We start from the raw sequence: 18,654 nt of genomic DNA, 5'->3' as shown, positions 1-18,654 counted from the left end.
CAGAGGGTAACTTTGCTGCTAGCTGGAAAAGTGAGAGCACAGCCAAAGGGTTCCCTGTGACACTCTACGCCTGGTTTTATCTTGGCATTGGTGGTTATGTACCTATTAATTACCTCAAAAATATTGTGGTTTTGGTTTGTTTTTTTAAATTCCTATTTATTACCACACAGGAGAGGAGGGGACACATGCACATGCTCACTTAGGTTTATTTTTCACACTTCTGTTCAGTATCTGCTGGGAAGTTTAAATGGTTGCCTGTAGATAAAAATATTTGTTGTTACCTAAACTTATAGGTATTTTTCTTGCCTGTGTTAAGGCTATACTGAGAAAAGGCAGTACAGACATATTCCCAGTTCTGCAGTTCTGGTTTTCAGATATGACGTGAAAAATACTGTTACGGAATTTCACTAGATGACTACATGTGGCTTACTTTTAGGTTGAACCACAAAGTTATCCAAAAAAGATCTGTGAGCTATAAATAGAAACCTGTACCATTGTACTTAAGAAGATTTAGCCCTTAATATTCTGACACAAGAAGCATTAATTTTCAGTCCTCAGCTGTTCAAAACAGTTTGGTTGCTCTTTTATGAGCCCTGCTTTTGGTTGGTTTCTTTCTCTCTTCTCACTGTGCTCTTCTCTCTTACTGTGCCTGGATTTTTTTTACCCTATTTTTGTGGAGAAGTTGCTTGAATCCAGAGTTTGACCCTTGACCTGATGTTTCATATATATGGGAAATGTAACTGTCTGGAAATTTTCCATTTGCTGTTTTTCTCTCAAGTACTGGGGTTGAGGAAAAAAGAATAAGCAGCCTGCATTAAACCTGTGATCCCTTTCATTCTGGTTAGAGCCAACTGTGTTCATGTGAGAGAGGAGGTAGCAAAAAAGATTTTTGGCCAAATCCCTTTCAAACCTGTATAATGGGATTTCTGAGCATTCACTTCTTCCTTTCATAAGAAGCCAAAAAAGATGGAAGTTAAACATTTCACCGAGGGGAGGAAGTAGTGCAGGTGTTCTTATAAGGACTGCATGATGCCAAAATCTAAATAATTAATTTGCAAACATATGCTTGTGGGTGTGTTACAAGCAAAAAATCAGGTTCTTATTTTTGTTCAGCCCTTAGGTAAACCCCTAGTGTGCTTTGAGACAAGAAGCGGGTGTGAAGAGGGGTGATGTGATTGTAGAGGTACTTAATGCTCTGCAGAGCCCTCAAGCTCATGTGCCAGTGTAGATGTAACAGCCAAGAGCTTTGCAGAGGTTCCTGCATGAGAGGTATAATTTGGTTAGACTGGTTAGCTCTATATAGCTGTACTACTTGTAGTATTTCTGGTGTCTCTATAGAGTCTCTGTAAAACCATAACTTTGCTCTTTTTTTCTGTACAATTAACCAAACAGGAGTGAAAACTGTAATGTGAAGTAACTGAAGCTGCACTTCACAAGTGTGTTACCTGCATTTAGGTTGCAATAGGAAGTAGTAGCTTGTGGTGACTGATGTGACCGTGTGATAGCCTGTCACACAGGCAAACTTGACAAAAAACCAAAAGCACTTAAGTTGATGTGGTTATTGTGACCAGGAAAAAAAAGCAGCTCTCAAGCAAAGATGTCCATTGTGCTTTAGTCCAGTGAATCAGCAAGCATGCCTCAAGCCCTAAAGTTAACACTGTTTTATTTTCTGTTTCTTGTGTAAGGTAATAGGAAGCCAAGGTAAAGTCCCCTGCTTGCTTGCTGAGGACCGGTGTCTTGTGGAGTGAGGGCTTCCTACCTGAGAGACAGATAGCTAAACAAGTACTTCTAGGCTCAGAGCAAGTTAGTCCCAGGTGTACAGGTAAGAGAGAATAAATGCCTCTGGGAAGCAACACCATTGCTTGGGACTTTGCTCATGTTCCTCTTCTGAAGGGGATGGTGTGGCTGGGCATCCATCTGAGCCACAAGGGGTTTTGTCTGAAATGTGGAGCATCCATGCTGTTGTTTTCACGGGGACCTCCTTCACTTGTGTAACAGCACCTGTGCTTTTTGCAGAGCTCATCACAGTCAGGACAGAATATGGCCTTTTGAGCTGAATTTTCCACCCCTTGCAGTGTTTGACTTTCTGCAGCAGGGTAACTTTTGTCTTGTGATGAGATGGGAATTACAGGAGTTCAGCCTTCAGAAGCCTTTTCTAGACTTTGGCACTGCTGGTCTGTGTGTGACTCTTGACAATCCAAAAGGTGTTTAGGTGTGTTTCCTTTTAGGAACCTGGGGGCATTCAGGCAGTTGTGTCCATTGCTCTGGTGGCTGTGCCAGGAGGGTCCCCTCTGGCTGTTTGAAGGCAGCATCCAGCATCCCTCCGAAGTAGTTGCCACCCAGCCTGTTCATCTCATCACTAGCAGGAGGTCCAATTAACATTTTGCAATATTAGCAGATCCATATGGAAACTACCATTCAGCTGCCTACATTTGAACTTCAGCTTTTTCCTTTCATTTAATTAAAACACAATCAAGACAATTAGCTCATGACAGAGTTTCCCTAAAGTTAAACTCCAGATGTATGGCAAGGAGAAAGCATTCAGATGCCAATTCATTGTGCTGCTTGGAGGTAGATTATAGCTTTCCCATTTGTTAGTTTATCTACTGGGGATTAGTTGTGTTTTTCCCTTCCAAGTAGAAATTTCAAAGGGATAAAGAAATAACATCTTTCTTTCCATCTGGTTCTGGTCAGAAAAAAATCAATATAACATTACAGAATTTGAGAGATTTATTGAAAATTACACTGATAGTGTGAGAATGACTTCTGGTTTTTAATGACCATGTCAAACATTTTACCATGCAGTCTCTTGATTATTTTTTTTCCCCAGTAAGCTCCAGGAATAAGCATCTTACCATACTCTATAGCAATTTGATGAGTTACTGTTCCTGTCACTAAATGGGGATAGTATACAGCTGCATAAACATGTTGATTTTGTTAGCAGAACAACTGTAACTTTCAACTCTGTGCCCTTTGTCAAGAATGTATAGAAAATCATAACACTGTCAGAAGATGTTTTGAGGTCTCAATAAACCAGGAGGACTTTTGTATCCCCTGCCTGCAGGGCAGCTAAGGGCAGTGAGAGGAAGATTAGAAGTAACTGTAGTAGCTAACGGGTACTTAATAAGCATAGAAATCTTTCAACCCCAAACACACACATCAGGTAGCTTTGAAGTGAAGCCATTGCATCTTCTGTTGTGTTTTTTAATTAATTTATGGTTAGATGTGGCAATGCTTTGAGTCACCTGTATTATAGCAAAGCTGCCACAGTAACTCTGTATCAATGGAGGTACTGGTTCTGTACATTTTCCACTCTTCATGGTGGTCCCTAGCCATCAGGAGGAGGAGAGGCTGGAGGCAGACTGTGCCTTGCTTTTCTTGACAGGGACTCAGGGAAGGACTGAGCGATGCAGGTGGTCTTGAGAGGCAAGTGGGTTAGAGAAGGGGCTGCAACATGAAAGGTGCTGCAAGCAGAGGAGTGAGGAAAGCAGAGCACTTGCCACCCTGCCAGTACCATATTGTACCTAACAGCTTCTGTTTGAGAACACAATCCTGTAAATATACATAGCCCAGTGCTCCAGCAAGATTAGGTAAGTTGTGGAGTACAGTGCTGGTGAGGGACATAGAGACTGAGGGAAGAAAAAATAGTTCTGACTAATTGTTTGGAGGATTTAATAGCATTGCAATCCTGTAATACTTTTTTTTTTATTACATATGACAAAAATTGAAGTGATAAAGTGATACTGTACATTCTCATTTAAAGTACAGCAATTGTTTCTTTTGTATAAGGCCCATATGCATTGCATCCATGATGTATATGAATTCCCATACGATTATAAGTGAATGAACTTAGCAACCTGAGTACAGCATCACACTCCTCCTAGTGTTCGCTCTCCTGCTTGTGGCTGAGTGGCCCCAAAACTGCTTTCTGCAGAGGATTGTGACTCCCACTCCTAGTTAGGGTGTCCCTTCTTTGGGAAGGATAGTAGATTTCAACACTATTTGCTTGGGAAGAGGGAGGAGCCCAAGTCTTCCACCTACCCTATGAATGCTTATTTTGTGTACTTACCCATATCTGAGCATGTGGCTCATGCCAGGCTGATAGCACTATTGGGTTTGTGGCTGGAATATCCTGGTGTCCTGGCTGCAGCTTGTGGAACTGGCTTAGGCTGACTGCCCAGCCCAGTTGCTGGCTCCTGCTCTGTGCCACTGCCCACTCCTCACCCAGCCCTGACACTTCAGGTGCTTGTAGGATTGTGCTGAAGACTAAATTACTGAAGTGGCCTGGATTAAAAATAGCCTTTTAAAAAAAGGGAAGAGGGCAGAAAGGAAGAGGCATATTTTGTTCTCTAATTTTGATCTCTCATTCAGACACCTACTTGCAATGAAGCTCAATGAACAGTTGTAATTTTACAACTTAATGAATAGCATATTTCATTTAGGGTCAGGAATGAGCAGATGGAAATGCAGAGAAGAAACTTCTCAAGCTGATTTCAAGCCACTCTGCTATGAAACTCTAGTCTAGGATTCTGTTTTACATACAGAGAAACAGAGATTTCAGATAATTTTGATGTCGTGAATTATGCCTCCTGTACCTTTGGAGGCAGGGAGCAATAAAGCAATAGCACAGCTTTTGACATAGGCATGTAAATTCTGCCTCATTTCTTGTCTTGGTTGTCACTGTAAGTGCTTTTTACTCCAGTACCTCAAGAATCTTTGTGACAAGAGTAAAGTAATTGAATTTCATTTATGAGTATTGATTTCAGTGTATGTTACCAGTTTGAAGTCTCTGTAAGACTAAATTAAAATGACTCATGTTTTTCATATCATTTGTTATTGTTGGCCCCACAACACAAAACTCCATTTAAATCACCATTCAGATAAGAATGATTAAGCAGCAATTTTATAAGACATTACCTCCTAGATTACAATAAAGTCATATCTGATAAACTCTTTCTCATTGGAACTAAATGTGAGTGCTGCCTAAAATGAGAAGGGATCTTAAAACTATTCAGATTTGGTAGAGGATTCTTCTACAGAAAAATCTTTTGAGTAAACTCCTGCTCTAGCTAGCTACTTAATTACTCAGGTTTGAAATTCTTTAAATCATCAGTGGTAGTAAACTAACTACAAGCAAAGAATTTTGATCTGTTATCTATTAGAGTGGTTCTACTAGGAAAAGAACAACATAAGGACATCATGGGGGGAGGGTTTTTCCCTGTGTATCTTGCATTATTCATTGCATTCAGTCATAAGGTTAGGTTCTTCTACTAGCATTCCACTTTCACAGCCAAGAGTAAAAGTACACGAAGTATAAATACAGAACAATTTATGGCATAAATGTAGCTCTCTTTTTCTAATAATGACTTTTCTTCAAGTCAAGGAAGTCATGAAGAAATGGTCTTTCTGTGTTCTAGCTCAAAAAGCCTGGAACCAGCACAGTCACAGCTATTTACTTCAGAGGAATTTATATTATGCATGCTTGATGTGCTCTGATGAATTTTTTTTGTAGCATTGTGCTTTTGTAATGTTAGTTACAAGTTCTTACCTGAAGAAGGTGGTTTGTATGTGTCAGTGCTGACATGAGCAGCTCAGTGCTGAAGTGTACTGTGCTCCAGGAAGACTGTGGTGAATTCACACACCTGCATTAGCCACACAGCATCTCTGAAGATTGTTTACAGCAGAAAAGTGCCTCCTAGGCAGATACAGAGATCAGCCATGCTTGATGCAAGCAGCCTTCTGAGGATAAGATGTGTTCAGGCATTTCCATCCTAGGGTATTTGTGAGAAAGTCAGGCTCATCCACAAACTAATCAAATCATTGCAAGCTTGAAGAGAGGCTGTTCTTTTCATCTCCTTTATTTAGCTCATGGCTCGTGCCAGCATGATTTGGCTTCACAGTGTCACTGTTGGTGTTGTTGGTCTTCTACAGCAGGAGCTCCTCTTTCAATGACATCAACGTGCGTAATTTGTACACTTACTTCTTACCCGTCTTATGTATGCTTTTCATCCTTCAGATGTAAAATCTGTACTTAGGGCAAAAAACTGGGGTATAATAACACAAATATGCAGGTAGCATAGTCAGAATTTCTAGTTTCAAAGTTAATGATGATGTTTATTGAAGGCAAGGAAGTGACTCATTGGCTTTTTTAAGATGGTGGGAAGAAGGCAAGACTTCAAAACACTGTACAAATAAAAGAATATCACATGTGAAGAAGCTCCTCTAATCTTGGAAAGCTAAGATGTTTCCTTTCATCTCAGGGAATATGTGTAACTTTTCTAATGATTAATAGAAGGTATATAAACTATCTGAGGTGAAAAATGCACTGCTTTATCCTTAAATAGTATATGACCTGTAAAGCAAACTGTCTAAATTTTAAACACCCATTTTCCTGCTGAGTATCTCAAAGATGAGGAATAAGAGCTTTGAAAAGATCTTTCCATAAATGTTCTGGAATGTCATTGCTGAAATTGGTTCTTTCCTAGGCAGTTTATTAATTGGTAAAATGTCTTACCTTATGATTGCTTTTGAATATAAATCCAAGAAATATTACTTTGTCTAAGTTTATTTCTGAAATTAAACTGTGATGTTTAGCCATGCTTATTCCTCCTTTCCAGACACATGTTTGGGTCCTTTTTTTTTAAATGAAGGAACTGTTACAAGGTCAGTGGTTTAGTTTTGAAGTCCTGCCTTCTTCCCAGTTATGAACACTCATTAGATAAATCAACTCCACAGCTCCTATTGTCAGAAGGAGTTAATGATGAATCCTGTTTTCAAAAGTTGCAGTCTTCCCAAGCAGCTTCTTCACCACTAAACAGATCCCTTTTTTCATATGTTAGCTCATTTGAAGCAAACAAATTTCTTGACCTTGGATGAAAATCATTATTTGAGATTTAAGAATTTTCAGCAGAGGGCAGAGCAGGGACTGGTGCAGGTCCATGTTTCTCTGCAAAGAGCTGTTGGAGCCCTAATCCTCCTTCATTCTTGCTGGTAGGCACTGGAGGAAAAAATTTAGATAAGGTTTTTGTGAAAGTGGTTGCCCACAACAGACTGGACTCCATGACCCTAGAGGATGTGAAAGGATGCAGGGTGCAGGCTCTTCACATCAATAATCCAGCCTTTCTAAGATGGTGGAGACAAGAACATGAGGTTCGTTCTGCTCCCTCCAAGGAGCAGATAGCGTTTCACCCTAATGAGCTGATGGACTGCCTGTGCCAGTGAGATAATGCTTGGCTCTGGTCCCGGGACAGAACTCTTCAGCCACCAAATCCTGTTCTCTTTTCTTTAGCACTTCACTTCTGAATCTGGATTTTACAGAGCAACTATCTCTTTCCAGATCCCTTTGCACCGTGGGAATCCTGATTGGGAAGTCACTCAGTCCACTCCTTCACTCAGAGCAGAGCTGTTACTGACAGCTCAGTTCAGACCTGGCTCACCAGGCTGAGCCTCAAGAACCTCCCAAGACCTGCTCCAGTGCTTTGCCCCTCACCTCCTGGAAGTGCTTTCCTCTCATCTGAGCTTACTCTTCCCAGCCACGAGATGTGGCCCGTGCCCTGTCTGGAACTGCCTGTTCAGCTTTGGCCCGTACCCTGTCTTTTATCATCTGGAACTGATAAAATAAATTTAGCCTCTAATCTTTGTAGCTACCCTCACAGCGAATCTAATTCTCCCATAGAACCAGTTTCCAGCAGAGGCTTCTGTATTCCATCAGGGATTGTGCAACAGAGGCAGAGTCTGCAAGCCTAGTGCTATCCCTAGTTCCAGGTGATGCACCCCTGCAGTGGTCCTTCTGCTGTCCCATGCTTCTGTCTTTCTGCAGAACTGCTTGGAAGTGTGTTTGGAGTGCACATCTCCACCTCTGCCCTGGCTTCTCAGGGTCTGTTGAGTGACAATTGGTTTGTTTAAAGGGTTTCAGCTTAACCCTCCCTAAAGATCACCTCTAGGATGCACAAGTGAGGAAGCTAGGGTTTGTACTTGTGCAGGGGGTAGGTGTATCCAGGTCCTTAACAAAAATCTTGGCTTTTTAAATTTAAAGTCCATTCACATGGCTTCCTTCCATCTTATCTCCATGTTACAGACCAGAAAGTACCCAAGGAAAACACTTAAATAAAAGCTTTAAATATCAATGCATCTGAATAACAGTAATTTGTAGAGTAACAAGAGGGGGGTAAGAGTAACCAGGAGGCCAATAAAAGATGAAGCTCACACCCACAGGATAGCTCACTCTTAGGGCACTGTATTACCTTCATTGCGCCACTAGCGCTCATCGCCTCTAAGGTGAGGCTCTGAGAAGTCTCGAACTCGGGGCTTCGGCATGCAGTACTGCAGCTTAGCCAGCTGTGCCACCAGAGCCTCACCTTGGTGGCCGCCTGGTCCTGCTCATGCTCAGTAGGGGGCCTGCCCTAACCAGGCACAGGTGGACTTGATACGAGCTCACACCCACTCCTTGGCAATCAGAGGCACCTGGTTGCCTTGTTACTCTACAGTAATTTATCCTGGAGATGTTTTCTATCTCTCTGGCAGTACAGTTTATTACATTTTATGGCATACTCAGGTTTATTGATTTAAATGCCATAATTTTCATACAAATTTATTTCTGGTTTTAACTTAATAGATTTCAATAAAGTTATACAACAGATCTTTTTTACCCAGTACTTTATTTTAAAACATTGGAAGTAAAGTTTCTTGGACACTGATTGCATTACATCAGCTTTCTCACAGAAAATATATATTTTTTTTTTTTAGCATCCTGGATCAATCTAAAGTCAAGGACAAATATAGGACTCACTAAATGCCATTTGTCTGAGAAATAGAATAATAAGATTGCACCATGATGTTATGTGTCTGAATATGTATATGTATATCTTTTTATATCTTTATATAAAAAGATATGTATATCTTTTTAGCAGCTAGGACACAGGACCAGGATTCAGGAAGCCATTTGGCAAACATAAAATTAAGCATTGAACAATTTTGCTCTTCATATTTTCCATCTGTAAAATGGGAACAGTGATATTTCCTTCTTTGAATAGAACTTTTTGATTTAATGATCTATGATTATCATTATTACTGTTGACAGTGGCATCAACTCTCTTCCGAATTGGTTATAATTAGAATGTTTAGATGAATGAAAGCAATTGCAGAGCCCTTATGCTGCAAACATTTAATCCTGTGATTAATTTTATGTACGTAAGGAAATGCTTCGGTGAAGCTGCTCACGTGAATAAAATTAAGCACATTTGAAGTGTTTGTAGGATCATGAACAGAAGGCTCTAAGAAACTTCAGTTCTGAAATAGATAATAGTAGACTTCTCAGGGAGGTTTCTGGGAGAAGTATATTAACTGGATGCATGTTGTGGAATGTGTCTTAATTTGGCTCACAAAACTTGACTTTACGGCAATCAATAATAAATATTAGTTTCACATCGCTCAATATGTTTTTACTGAGAAGTAATCCTTCTTTAAATTTTGGCTGCAGCTCAAAAGCGTACTGTTAAATATGTTTTGTTAATAAGAAGCCTGACTTAGGTCAGGCTGTGCTGTGCATGACTCATTACCAGGGATATCAAACAGACCTATTTCCACTCAGCTGCCAGAACAGTTAACTGTAGGGCTTATTTAAGATAGAATTCGTTTTGCTCTAAAGAAATAGCTTTATGTTTTTATATTGCAAGGGTTTTGTTTTCTGTATGATGACAGCTAGTTATTCAGCTTCAGCAAAGATAAGGAAAAAGTCACCCGAATATGTGTTGAAAGAAATTCTGCAGTGGTGCTGAACAACTGTAGAAACATACAGAGTGCCAGATGCAAGCTGTGAATAAGTGGGTGCTGGGCTGCTGCAGCTGAGGTGCTGAGCTGAGGTGGGGACTGGCTTGTGTGACCATAGGCTGCAATCAAATGCCCTTTGGCTGCCTTCTGGAACAGGAGAAGTTATGGACACACAGCCTTCTGCAGTCTGATAGAGAAGTTCATCTGTATGGTACCACTTTTTTTTTCCATCCTTCATTTACCTTTGCTTTTCTTTTCTTTTTATACAGTTGATGGTTTGGATAGGGCTTCAATCGCTAACTCAGATGGACCAGCCCCAGGATCCCAAACTCCCCCCTTCAAGAGGAAGGGAAAACTCTCCACCATTGGCAAAATCTTTAAACCTTGGAAATGGCGGAAGAAGAAGACGAGTGACAAATTCAGGGAAACGTCAGCAGGTATGTCCGTGGCCCCTTGCTGACAAGTAGTAGAAAACACTGTCATGGCTGTGCAGAGTAATATTTGAAAAACTCTTGTAACTTACTAGATGGCAAGAGCTACAGTTTGATCCTTGGTGAGGAAAAACCTAACTTAGTTCATCATCTTTTTTTTTTTTAAACTAAGAAACACTAGGCTCTGAAGATATTACATATCCTCAAATATGTTTTAAATGTCTCTATGTCCTTCTAATAGTCAGTGACTCGGATGGTGAAACAAACCTTGCCTTCATGGGGACAGAAGATTGTTCTGTTCAGAGGAGGGAAGTACACGTGCCCAGCAGAAGAAAAATATCAGCTCTACTACCTTCATATAGGCTTCTCTGCCTCTTCTCTCGCCTCTTGGCAAGACTTGAAGAATGGTCTGAAATAATTGGTGTGATTTAAGTATATTTCTTCTGAAAAAGGGGACTGAGGCTCAGTTAGCTAAACACAATTGCTTGGTGCCACCTGAGATGCTCTCCTAGGAGGTTCTGCATTGTATTTGCCACCCCCGTCAGTCATCTCAAAAGCCCTGGGGCATCTCAAGTGGCTGTAGACACCCACATTTAGGGAACTGAATGCCACCCTGCATATATGTGTGTGTCTCTGTGTGTTACAGCTCCAGCCAAGATTTCTTCAGAAAAATCCCAAACTTCCATTTTGGGATTCAGACATTTGATATTGCAGTTTTCTAAACTGATCCTAATCAGAGTCCAGGGAGAATGTATGAGCTCATCAGATTCATTCCCACAGTGCAAACCCTCTATTCACTCTCACAGGTTACTCTAGGCAATAAAACCAATACTGATCTCCTAAAGTGTCCTCTCTAGGCTCTCCTGAACTCTTAGGAGTATATTGCTTGATATTTTAAACTGGTAGCGACCCCTGAAAATTGCAGCAAGGAACAATTTGAGTTTATTTACATACTTTATACAAAAGGAAAAAAAGAAGCCATCTTCTGTGGTGTCTTCTTTATTCTAGATATCAACTCTATCTTTAGACAAGGATTCTGAGATCTCCAAGTCCTTCTCTCAGTCTCTCATTTTTAAAAATTTTCTCAGGTACCCTGCAACAAAAGACCCACAATTTTCTTCCAGTACTGCAGTCAAAAAACGTCCCCCCTCTGATATATGCTTCATTGCTTCCAGTTTTCTTCAGCTTCCTTAGTACTTCTCTCATATTGCTAGAGTAAGCTTATTTCTAGTTAGTGACTCCTAAATATTCTGCAGCTACTGTTGGGCTATTACGTGATTTTATATGCAGTGAATTCAGAATAATCTCTGATCATAAGCTGTTTATACAGAGATTCCCCAAACTGTCACAACACATTAGCATTTGTTAAGTTATTATGCTATTGAATAATGTGTGTGTCATTTTGCAGTTGTTTTTTACAAATTAGTGTCTGGTATATTCGTGTTACATACAACATGTCTTATGTTGTACTGTCTTTTTCTAGAGGGCCTCAGTGTAGTCTTACAGTCATGACATAGCAGTTCTTGTTATGCCAAGGTTAAGCATGTGTTCATATTTTTTTTACAAAAGGAGGAAATTAGGCACAAAGAAATTAAGGTCAGCATTTCCAAAAGCTCCTACTTCGTTCCTTGCTTGTACTTAATTTTTCTGTCTTGTTTATGATGGTGTGGTCCTTCAAGCCCTTTCAGGGTTGTGGAGAACCCATGGTTCCCATTGGCACTGACTTCAAATGGAGTTTTTCAGGACAATTGCTCTTAAAGTGAGCACCTGAAAAATGGAGTTACCTAACAGTAGGTGTGATGCACAGAAAACAAATAATTTCAAAATTGTAATGAAAATCAAGCTTTAAAATTATTCTGTAGATACCAATAGATACTTGGAGTCAAAAATCACCTTTTTCAAGGGCTGTATAGCTACACTAGTTGGTGATTAAGAGTTATTTCTCTCCTGAACCTTGCTGCATTTATACACCTAGACCATCTGAGTTAAGGTACTATTATATTACAGCAGTTTGTGTAATGTTTTACATTCTGAGTTGGATTGCCACTTTGTGCTCCCAGTGCATAGCTGTATATATATTAGTCTTAAAAAAGAGGTAATTATTGGGAAGCAGTGTCCATCTTAACTACCTCAAAACTAATTTTCAGGTGATAATTTGGCATCCCTGTTCTCTTATCTGTGTCTGTTTTGTGATGAGCAGATCACAAGCCTGATCCTGCTAAAAACAAGTACTGCATAACACAGAAAAAATAAGTAGTTTTTAGTTTCTTGCCACTTGTATTTGTGTCCTGGCATTGAAATTACTATCAATAAAGCATGCTGAAGCAGGGCAAAAAACCAAAGCTACTCCTTTGGATGACTTCTTAAAATTTAGACTACCTCATTTTTTTAATTTCAGCTGTTGTTTTGCAGCACTGCCCTTCAGGTCTGGAATCTAAAAGGTTAATACAGACTTGTTTTAGGTTGTTTTTTTTTCAAAATTAAAGCTTTATTTTGTGATCAATCTTCTCTTGAAAATGGAGAGCACCGGTGTGCAAACAGAAATCCATAAAAGTTAGAGGAATTTGAACCACAAATTGGCAGAACAACAACAAAGATGGTGTTGAGAAATAAGTATAGCCCATAGATCCTATCAGTTTGTCCATCCTGCTACACTGTAACATTTTATTTATTTGGGTGGAATTATACAAATGTAGTGACATAGGGAATCAATTTCAGGTTTTCAAAACCTGTGTTGTATTCAAACTTTTGTATAACATTCAATATATCAGCTTGTATTCCTGTGTCACAGTTTATTTGTAATTCGTCAACCATGGCAATATTTAGTCTTTTTTTTTTCTTTTTTTCCCCTTAAAGTGAAACTTCAAATGTTATGTGGTAACTGAAAATCTTGACATTGATCTCAAAAGGACTGGCAAGACTGGTTCTCTAAGCTGGGGAAATGAAAATAAAGTAAATATGCATTATATGAGTTATAAGAGTTCTAAAAGTAAATTAAGGGTTTCCATATTATTCTTCCTCTAAATTTCACATGAGAGCTTTACCTCATGTCTCTTTAAAATGTAACCTATGAATTCAGATATTTGACTTTATGGAAGTTGCACAAGAATAGTTCCCTGAATTTTTATGTTGAGAGAGTATATCTAAGTATTGACTAATCACAGAGTGAAGATCTGGAGTACATCTTCAAGGCAAATGTAGTGTATAGTCTTGCTTAGGGGTTATTGTTGTTTACCTTCCTATCTTCATAAAAGATAGATGTTTTCTCCCTAGACTGGCTGTACTTCCTGTGCTGTGTTAGTGGCCTGTTGTGTCCCAGACACACCTTTCACTTACTCTGGTAGCACAGTACCTACTGTTCCTAGGACTGGAGCAGAGTCAGTAATTTATGTGTTGACTTCCAATGTCTTCCTGCACTTCCTCCTCAGTCTTGGCCAGATGTGCAGACTACCTCCCCATATATTTCTCTATCAGGACTAATAGGAGTAAATTGTACTGTTCTGCAGCCCTAACCATGAGAGTTTGTGTCCCCAGAAATCTCAAAAAACAGACAGGATGCTGGCCCCAGCTGCACCATGAATAATCTGTAGCTTTTCTGGGTAAATCAGGTTAGCTTGCAGTGAAAGCATATCTTTATATGCTGTCAGGAAGCCCCAGAGCTATAGACAGATAATTTTTTTTTACTCTGTGTATGGAAGATATGTATAGAATACACATTTGTGTATGTGCTTCTTGTGAGGTTGGAATTTGGAATAAAAACTAGTTTGGATTGCATTCATCCTACCTTAGACGTCAGGGAAGAGGGTAGTTAAAAAATGTTATCCCTATATTTCTTGAGGAAAAAGACCCTGGACCAGTGGAGACTAAGAAGATCCATTAACTTGGAGAGTTGCTCTTGGCTGCATGCTGACTGACATAGTAGAAGAAACTTGCTTATTGAACTTTGGAAAGAAATGGGAAAACATCCATACAAAATAAAAATCCTACAGGAAATCCTTTTTCTCAGACTACTTGATCAGAAATGTATTTACATTGCACAACAGGTTATGTGTATGTACAAAAGTATGTGTGCATCTTATGTGCAGGAAGCCCATTTCCTGGCTTGAGACCATGGGACACAGTATGATGATTGTCACATTTATTGCCTATTCTCTTTATGAAGGCTACAATTTGATAAATCTGTATGCAGCTGAAGAAAGAGTTCCTTCTAAGACAGAATGCAGGCTATTGGAAAGATCTCTTACTGCTTTATCTGGCTTTTTAATAGGCTTTTTGAAATAGGTTCTTGCTACAGCTTTACCAGGGCATGTGCCATGCAGTGCTTTGACAAAATCTCATGTGACTCTCTTGTGCTAGCAACCAAAAGATGTTCACAAACAGTGAATGCCACAAACATTAAAAAAAGGAAGACTAGATGTGGAAGTATTTGTGGGAATGGGGGTTTGGATTTTTTTCCTTTAGTAACATATTTTCTGTGCTCTGTCTCATAAAATCTGTTCTCTGGGCACTGGTTGGATACTTTCTGCCTAGAGGGCTTTCAAAATTAAGTAAAAACAAACTGAAAATGGCATAATCTCAAGGGTTTCTCCCCTCTGCAATGTTTTGCTGTGAAGGAAAAGAAGGAAGCAGTTTGTATCTTGGCACAAAGCAGATGCCACTTCAAAGCTCTGCTGCGAGAGTATACGCAAACAGGGAGCAGGAAGAAATTTTAGCTATTACTTGGTCAGAAAAAAAGTAAAAATCTAAATTCTCTCAAGCTTCTCTTGGAAGAGCACAACTAAAGATTGAAGAATATCCAGAATCTCAGAGCACTCTTGAGTCAGAGAATGGGTTTTAAGACTGCCTGTGGTTTCTAGCTGCTGAATACCAGTAAGCAGTCTCTTTTGAGAAGGTAGGGAGAGATTAAACTGCTTTTTGAGGTAACTGTTCCTATGACTGGTGTTACTGTTATTTGCTTTTGACTAAAAATGCAAATATTTTTGACTAAAAATGCAAATACTTGGACAAGTAAGTTATACTCAAGTAAATGAGGGCTGCATAGAGTGTCATGAATTCACACACTTGCTGACAATTACACCTAAAATCAGGGCAAGCTTTGGTTTGAGTGCAGTAGGGGAAGGATTTTGACATGGGACTTTTTCAAGTCTGCAGGAGCATGCTTATGGTCCTCAGGGCAAGGGAGGTGATTCTGCTCCTTTGCTCTGGTGAGACACCTGGAGTACCATGTCTGGCTCTGGAGTCAGCACAGGAAAGCCAGGTAGCTGCCCAGAGGAGGGGCATGAAGATGATCAGGGCGTTGGAGGAGTTCTCCTGTGAAGGCAGCTGAGAGAGGTGGGCTTGTTCAGACTGGAGAAGGCTCCAGGGAGGTGTTAGAGCGGCCTTTCAGTACCTGAAAGTAGCTTAGAAGATGGGGACAGACTTTTTAGCAGGGCCTGTGATGATAGGACAAGGGGTAATGGTTTTAAAATAAAGAGGAAAGATTCAGACTGGGTATAAGGAGGAAATATTATACAACAAGGATGGTGAGACACTGGAACAGATTGCTCAGAGAGGTGGTAAATGCTTTATCCTTGGAAACATTGAAGGTCCGGTTGGACAGGGCTCCAAGCAACCTGGTCTAGTTTAAGGTGTCTCTGCTCACTGCAGGAGTTCTTTACCTTTAACAGTCCCTTCCAATCCAAATTATTCTATGATTCTATTGATGTCTGAAAGTGGAGCAAACCTCACCTCAGTCCTTCTCAGCAACCATGGGTTGATAATGAATTACACTCAGAGTCAGGACTGATTTATGTGTCTGATCTCAATATATACATGTATACAGATGGAGAAAATCTTATTTCCATTTTACTATTGCTTAATGTTGCTAACAATATGTTGATGTTGAAATGTTATATATTCACAATTTTGTACACACATATATATATGTGTGTGTCATACATCACACACATATGTTAACATATCTAATCACATAAATATATGCACACACATGATTATATACACATATGACAGATAAGATTTGTAGTAATAAGATCAGCTTAGGGATGTCCACACTATAATGGTACAGCTAGCAGTATTTATCATAAATTTGTTCCAGGATAGTACTAGTTACACACTCCTGAGTGAAGAATAGATAATCATTTGTAGGATTAGAAATTGCAAAAGCAGTGATCAGCAGGAACAAAGATGTTCTTATGAGAGAAGAGAATGGGTAGCATATTGTGGAGAGTTCTCCTTGAGAGAGGTAGGTCTGGAAACCAAAGATAAGAAGTTTAAACTTCTTCAAGTGAAGGAGAAAGACCCAGATGATGACAAAGGTGGTGAGTGGAGAGAACCTGCCAAGTGGGACAGTAGTGGAAGCACCAAACTGCAGTCCTCTCCTTGTACTGAACTCAGGAGACTGAACTATTTCTAAGGTGGCAAATAGTGACACCCTCTCAGGTGGCAGATGATAACTGTTTCTGCAGTTGTCTGTTCATAAGCTCAGCAGCAGATAGCCAATGTTAATAGCTTTGCTTCTGATGAGTATATATTTTGAGCTGTAAGTAGGCAATTCAACTAAGATTCCTATGCTTTGTGTTGTTTGTTTGATCACAATTTCAGTGTGGAAAATTTCATCTGAAAAGGTATCTCAAGTTAAGCACTTTGCAAATGTCAGCATCTTTGGTAGTGTGACTTAATCTTTCTGTGCCATAAATTGCCCATCTATATAGTGAACATAAGACCTTTGCATATCTCACATAGGTGTCAAGGAGAAAAACATGTGCTTGGTTCAATCAGTTGCTGGGGTGACATTTGGGAAAACTGAAGAATTTTCTGTTCAAATGAAGGTTTAGGTTGTTCCTCTAATGCAGTCTGGGCCCCAGATTGGAAGGTTTAGGTTAAAAATTTAGGCATAGAAATGGCTTACTGAACATAGTGCAGTCTGTATCATGAATGGGGTAGAGGTGGTATGTTACGAAATGGGATGTTGCGAAACCTATGTAATGCTAATAAAATGCTTGGAAGTCTTCCAGTGAAAGTGTAAGGGGTTAATGTCTTTTAATGCCAATTGACATTTTCCATGATAATTAATTCAGTGCAGTTGTTAATTCGGTGTTGTAGAACTGAAAAAATACACCATCCTGAAAACTAGAGAGACATTGATGAAGGGTCTTAGTCAATGTTCTTGAAATTGAGGGAAAGATCATCATTGTTTTCAAGTGGTATTGGATTAAGTCCTGCAGATAAACATGTGAGATATCATCTCATTCCACTGTCCCCAAGGAGACAGATGTAAAAAGGAAGCAGAGAGAAAAAATAGTAGGAAGTAGATAATTGTTGCAAAGCTGAAGTAATAGTAAGAGAATCTATACATTCACCTACATGAAAAACTCTTTTCAAGAATAGGGCATACCATGTTTGCCATGCCAGTAGCATGTGTGTCATAAAGTTGCAAGGAACATAGCTTAAAAAAATAATGGGGAAAAATTCTAAGAGCTCCTGCATAATTTAGGATTGGGACCCAGGGCTGCCTAACCTGATCTGGGTTCAGGCTGCCACACTCTTCCCACGGAGGGTGGATTACTGAGTGTCTGCAGCCACACTCCCGGGGGTTCCTTTATATTGCCAGATGTGATCTGAATGCCATGAAGTTTTGACCTTTAATGGACAGATTCCACCAAATACCTGAGTGTATAAACACAGACTTAGATATTCTTGTGGCAGTACTGTGTGCATTCACAACCTGTTGATCTCACGGGCATGTGTAGCTTTAATGGGACCAGTCAGCATGGTTACTGCCCCCAGTTCTTCTACCAGGAGTAGGTGCTTTTTTGGTAGGGAAATGTATCTCATGTGGAACACTTGTTGAATCTCCTCACTTCACAGCATGAGAAATAAATCTTGCTCTGTGTTTGAAAAGCACAGAATCTGCTTTATCTTCTGTTCAGCCATTGTCTTTCCTGCCAGAGAAGGGGAGTGGGAAGCCATGAGCAGCAACACCTTCAGTTCATGCTCCTGATGCCTTCAGCCAGCCTGGTTCTGAGTCAGCAGCTGGGGTTACCTGCTGAGGGGAAAATGTTTGTCAGCTGCTATGTCTGGAGGGTAAATTTCTCAGAAGAGCCAACCAAGCTGCCTCTCTTCATGCCTTCACAGGAGACATCATTTCACCGTATGCTTGCTCGCTCCAACTGGGCTGGCACAAGTGAAATTGAGAATACTCCTGCAATATTTAATCTGCATACATCAATTAGTCTGGCCCTAGAGATTAATTGGATTACCAGAGTGTTTGAATTAGTTGAGGAGATAAGTAATCCTGCCCCATAGCATTAACAGGATGAAAGCTAGCATAGCTTTGCCACATTCCCTCAGATTGAGCTCCAAACATCACATGGGTTTTAATGCCTTAATGTAAACAGAATTAGGATGGGAGATTAAGTTCTCCTGAAAGTGAAGACAAGCTTTCACAAGTGATGCT

General features: G+C 39.9%; 1 protein-coding gene across 4 annotated transcripts in view; it reads left to right on the top strand.

The window, feature by feature from the left end:
* The window catches only part of PHACTR2 (phosphatase and actin regulator 2), a 145,593-nt gene that overhangs the window by 85,062 nt on the left and 41,877 nt on the right, over window positions 1-18,654 (top strand). For all 4 annotated transcript variants that reach the window (XM_008494099.2, XM_030447430.1, XM_030447428.1 and 1 more), the window contains one exon: window positions 10,038-10,205. In XM_008494099.2, coding sequence (XP_008492321.1) covers window positions 10,038-10,205 — 168 coding nt within the window. The remainder of the gene's footprint in view (window positions 1-10,037; window positions 10,206-18,654) is intronic.

This window comes from Calypte anna, chromosome 3, assembly GCF_003957555.1.
Source record: "Calypte anna isolate BGI_N300 chromosome 3, bCalAnn1_v1.p, whole genome shotgun sequence".
Classification (NCBI taxonomy): Eukaryota; Metazoa; Chordata; class Aves; order Apodiformes; family Trochilidae; genus Calypte; species Calypte anna.
The sequence above is the reverse complement of the archived record's forward strand: the minus strand, read 5'-3'. Positions and strand labels throughout refer to the sequence as shown.